Genomic DNA, 4,375 nt, shown 5'->3' with positions numbered 1-4,375 from the left:
CGTGGGCCGGCGCCCTGGCGAGGATCGGCCCGGCTCGGAGCCACAGCGGGCTGCCGCCTGTCTCAGGACCCCGGCCGGGTGGGGGCCAGTGGCGATGCCGGTTCGCGAGGCCAGGAGACCCACCTCACGGAGGGGGCCGCACGGTCGCCGGTTACATCCACCCGGAGAGCGCATGGGTGGCCTTCCCTGCCCTGGTCCCTCGGAAGGCGAAGGGGCCGGTCCGGCATGCAAGTCCAGCCGGGGGCCTGGCCGCTCGCCTGCGGGCCCCCGGCACCGGGGCATCTCCGGGCTCCGGGTGTCTGACCGGATGCCCTGCCAGAGGCGGTCGGGATGACAGCTGCGCGCGCGCACGCGCGTGCGCGCCCCGGGGGCAGAGCTCCGGGCACCCATCGCCGGCCAGGGGACGCCTCCGGCGACCTGGCAGGCGCCCGTGTCCGAGGGTTGGTCCTCTGTCGGGGCGGGGCGCATTGGCACGGGTCCGCGGGTGGAGGCTGGTCCGTTGTGTCCCGGGCCAGGACGCATGTCCCCCCCTCCCCCCCGGGGGGGGGGGGATGGTCGGGAGAGCCGCGCCGGGCGCTGAGTTCCCCCGGGCCCGGGTGTGCCATAGTGCGCGCGCGCCTCGGGCCGGCCCATCGGCGGACCCCGGCGAGTGCCGGTCCTGTGGGCAAAGGAGGCGCGGGCTGCCTGCCGGGCCGGGGCACATGCCAATGCTTGCGAGGTGGCCTGCCTTTTGCGCCTGCAGCCCGAGACGGACCACTCTGTCCATGCCAGCCCGTTGGTGTGTCGCCGGCCGCGGAGTGGCGGCGTTCGATGGCGGAGCCATGGGGCTAGGCAACACCATGACGCGTGGGCGGCACAAGGGTGCTCCGCCGGGATGATGAGCCCCCCCCCCCCCCCCCCTGCCCCAGGGGCTAGATTGACCGCCCACCGCCCTCAGGGGCAGGGGAGAGATGCGCGCGAGCATGCACCCGGTCTCCGGCGCCATGGTTCCCGCGTCCTCCTCGGGCCTTTGGCGGATGCGGCCGGCGGCGCTTCGCGCGTCGGCATGGCCGATGCATGCTTGGGCCGGGTGTCGACGCGAGGAAAAAAAAGGAAAGAAAAAAAGGCACCCATGATCCGATTCTCCTGTGGGAGATGCGCCAGGGCAGGCAAGCAACAAGCGGCCGAGGGGGCTCCGCGGCCGACCAGCCAGCCAGCCAGCCAGCCAGCCAGCCAGCCAGCCAGCCAGCCCCATGGCTGGTGTCTGACGTCGGGGAGGGTCGCCCGTGTCGGGCCCTGGCTACCGCCCGCCTCGCGAGGTGCTGGTCCCCGGGGCCGACGTCGGTTGCCGCCCGGTGCCGGATGGCTCCCCGGCCCCGACCCTCGGTCTGTCTCGCCCCCCTGCGCGCCCTCTTGGCCCTCGGTCTGGCGTTTCACCGCCCCGGGTGTCGGCTCTGTGCCCCGTATATTGCGGAATAAAAAAAGGGCCAGAGGCCGTGCTCGTGTGGCAGCTGGTGCATTCCCCAGGGAGGCAGTGTGTTGCTAATGCCGCCGACGAGAGGCCGCTCATGTGGCAGGGGGGGGGGGGACAGCGGGCCGGGTTTCATTCGGCCGGCGGCCTCCGGCCCGGCGAGCCCGAGCGCACGCCTCGCCAGGAGTGCCGGAAGAGAGGGCAGCCCCCCCCCCGAACCCCTCGCCGCCCTGCGCAAAGGCCAGCCCGGCGCGCCACCTCAATCGCTCGGGCCTGAGGTGGCAGCACCGCCATCGGAGCCGGAGAGGGACTCGTCGACCGGGGGCACGGGGTCCGCGACGCAGGTCCGCCCATCCGAGCTGAGCGCATGCCCGGGCAGGCAGGCCACACAGCGCAGCGCCCGCAGGCCCGGCTCGTGGGGATGCTCCACCAGGCAGCTGGCGCAATGCTCCGGACAGGGGACCACATAGCGGGCCTTTTGGTTTTGGAAGAGGAGCCCCCAGCCGGGCTGGGCCAGGCTGTCGGGCGCGCACCGGCCCGGGGCCGACACATCGGCGTCCGGGGCTTGCAGGTGCTTGAGCAGGGGCGCCCCGCCGGCCGGGTCGGCCGTGCACTGGTGGCAGCCCTCTTGCAGGCCATTGGCACAGGTGGCGCAGGAGCCATCGCAGGGCGCGCACTGGTGGCCGTCGGCCCGGAAGCCCTGCGGACAGGCGAGCAGGCACCGGGACCCGGCGAAGAGCAGGTGCCCCGGCCGGCACTCGAGGCACTGGTGGGCCCCGGTGCAGGAGGCGCATTGGGGGTCGGTGCAGGGGGCACATTGGCGATCGGTCGAGGGCCGGTACGTGCCCGGGGGACAGGCATCGGCGCAGTACCGGCGTTCCTGCTGGTTGCGGCCCTGGACCAGGAACTTGCCCGGGGGGCAGGTCTTGCAGTTGTCGGCGAAGTTGTCGCACGTGGCGCAGTTGGAGCTGCACTGGCTGCAGCCGCGGATGTTGGATGGCAGCGACTCGTCGTAGAACCACTCGCCGCCGCAGTAGGACACGCACTCGAAGCCATACGGGTCGTAGCCCTCATTGCAGATGTCGCAGTAGAGCGGGTTGAAGCAGCGGAAGCAATTGGCCGGGCACTTGCGACACACATGGTCCCCGTGCACGAAGAAGGCCGGGCACCTGGTGTGGCAGAGGTTGTGGTGGAGGGATTGGCCGGGGTCGGCGCAGCGCATGCACACCTCCGGGCTCTCGGACGCGCACTTGCCGCACCCGGGCAGGCACTGGATGCACCGGCCGGTGAGCGAGTCCTTGGCCGTGCCCTCCGGGCAGGTGGCCGAGCAGGTGCCATCCGGCCGGGCGAAGAACCCCCGCAGGCAGGACAGGCAGTGCCCCGGGTTGGCCGGGTCGCAGATGCGGCAGTGCTGCCGGCAGGCCACGCACACGTCCTGCCCGGTGTTGGCCGTGGTGGCCGGGCAGCCGGCCGGCCCGGCCGGGTCGCCGCTGGCATGGTACCCCCGGATGCAGGCCCCCACATGGACCCGGGCCTGGGGGAAGTCCTTGGCGCCATGGGCCAGGAGGAAGCGCCCGGCCGGGCAGGCGGTGCAGTCCTTCGGCCCGGGCCCGGCGCACTCGTCGCACGTGTCGTGGCACTGGAAGCACACGCCCGGGGCGCTGCACCGGAGCAGGTGCCGGTGCTCCGGCCGGCCGGCCGGCTCATCGTCCGACGGGGCCATGGTGGCCATGGGCCAGGCGGCGCACTCGAAGCCGCCCGGCACCCGGTGCCGCGGGATGCAGTGGGCCCCGCAGGCGAGGTGGCTGGCCGCCGGGCAGGTGTCGACACACCGGCGGTCCAGGTCCAGCCAGTGCCCGGGCGCGCACGCCGCGCAGTCCTCATTGATGTGGGGGTGGGCCAGGGCCGTGCATTGGGCATGGGCCAGGGGCTCCGGCCGGCAGAGGCCGTCGCCGGCCGCCTGGAACCGGCACACGGCGCACCGCCGGTAATTGCCGGGCACCACGTTCCAGCAGTCGGCCGGGCCGATTTGCACGAGCCCGGCCCCGGATACCGCCAGGTCCGGCAGCTCCTCCGCCAGGAAGCCAAACCCATCGACCGTGTGGTACTCCGGCTTGTACTGGGTGCAGATGAGGTCGGCCTGGGTGTAGATGGACCGCTGGCAGCGCCGCAGGGCCGGGTAACAGCCCCCGGAGTAGGCGGTCTCGCCTGCGGGCGCGGCGCCAGCCCGGTGCCACAGGGGGGGGGGGGCGGGTGTCAGTCGGCGCGGCCGGCCGCCGGCGGGGCCGGGGCACGGGAAAAGGCATGGTCCCTTGCCCGCGGGGGCTTCGTGGGCCCTGGCGCACCTGGGCCATTGCAATAGTCGCTGGTCGGCAGGGCCGGCTGCTGGCCGGCGGCCAGGGCCATGAGGCTGGCCAGGAGCATGACCATCAGTCCGAGCAGGGGGGTCTGCCGAGGGGCGGCGGCACCCCCGCCGGGCATGGCCGCGGCAGGCATGAGACGCAGGCGCGAGGGCCGGGCCCCGGGTGGCTGGCGTGCAGACGGCACGGGCCCGCGACGCGGCGGCGGCAAGGGCCAGATGGGTGGGCGCGTGCGTGCGTGCGCACTTCGTGTGATGCTGGCCGGGCGTGTGCGCCTGTGTGCGCGATTGTGCGTGTGCGCGATTGTGCGTGTGGGTAGGGCCCTGTGTAAGTGTGTACCGGTCGATGTCTGTCTCTGTGTGTGGGTGCGCGATTGTGCGTGTGGGTGTTGGCTGGCGGTCCAGCAGGGAGGTTGGGCGGTGGAGCTGGCTCGGAGCGCGGTGGCGATCGGAGCCGGCTGCCCCGTGTGCCGAGGTGCATCTTTATAACTGGCCCTCGCCGAGGCGGGGCGGCCCATGCAGGCTCCCGCCGAAGAGCCGAGGATAGATCCCTAGCTGGGGCAGTG

At 73.3% G+C, this 4,375-nt stretch overlaps 2 protein-coding genes across 2 annotated transcripts in view; both read right to left on the bottom strand.

Annotated features, from left to right (window-relative positions):
* H696_00021 (hypothetical protein) overlaps window positions 1-174 on the bottom strand; it is a gene marked incomplete at both ends in the record, with an annotated part of 1,924 nt that extends 1,750 nt beyond the window's left edge. Inside the window, one exon of the mRNA XM_009493860.1 lies at window positions 70-174. Within this exon, the coding sequence (XP_009492135.1) occupies window positions 70-174 (105 nt within the window). The remainder of the gene's footprint in view (window positions 1-69) is intronic.
* Window positions 175-1,709: 1,535 nt separating this feature from the next.
* On the bottom strand, window positions 1,710-3,946 carry H696_00020 (hypothetical protein; the record flags this gene model as incomplete). Its single annotated transcript, XM_009493859.1, has 2 exons — window positions 1,710-3,658; window positions 3,796-3,946. 2 exons carry the CDS (start codon window positions 3,944-3,946, stop codon window positions 1,710-1,712), a joined length of 2,100 nt encoding a protein of 699 aa, XP_009492134.1.
* Between the last annotated feature and the right edge of the window lie 429 nt (window positions 3,947-4,375).

This window comes from Fonticula alba, assembly GCF_000388065.1.
Source record: "Fonticula alba strain ATCC 38817 unplaced genomic scaffold supercont2.1, whole genome shotgun sequence".
NCBI lineage: Eukaryota > Rotosphaerida > Fonticulaceae > Fonticula > Fonticula alba.
The sequence above is the reverse complement of the archived record's forward strand: the minus strand, read 5'-3'. Positions and strand labels throughout refer to the sequence as shown.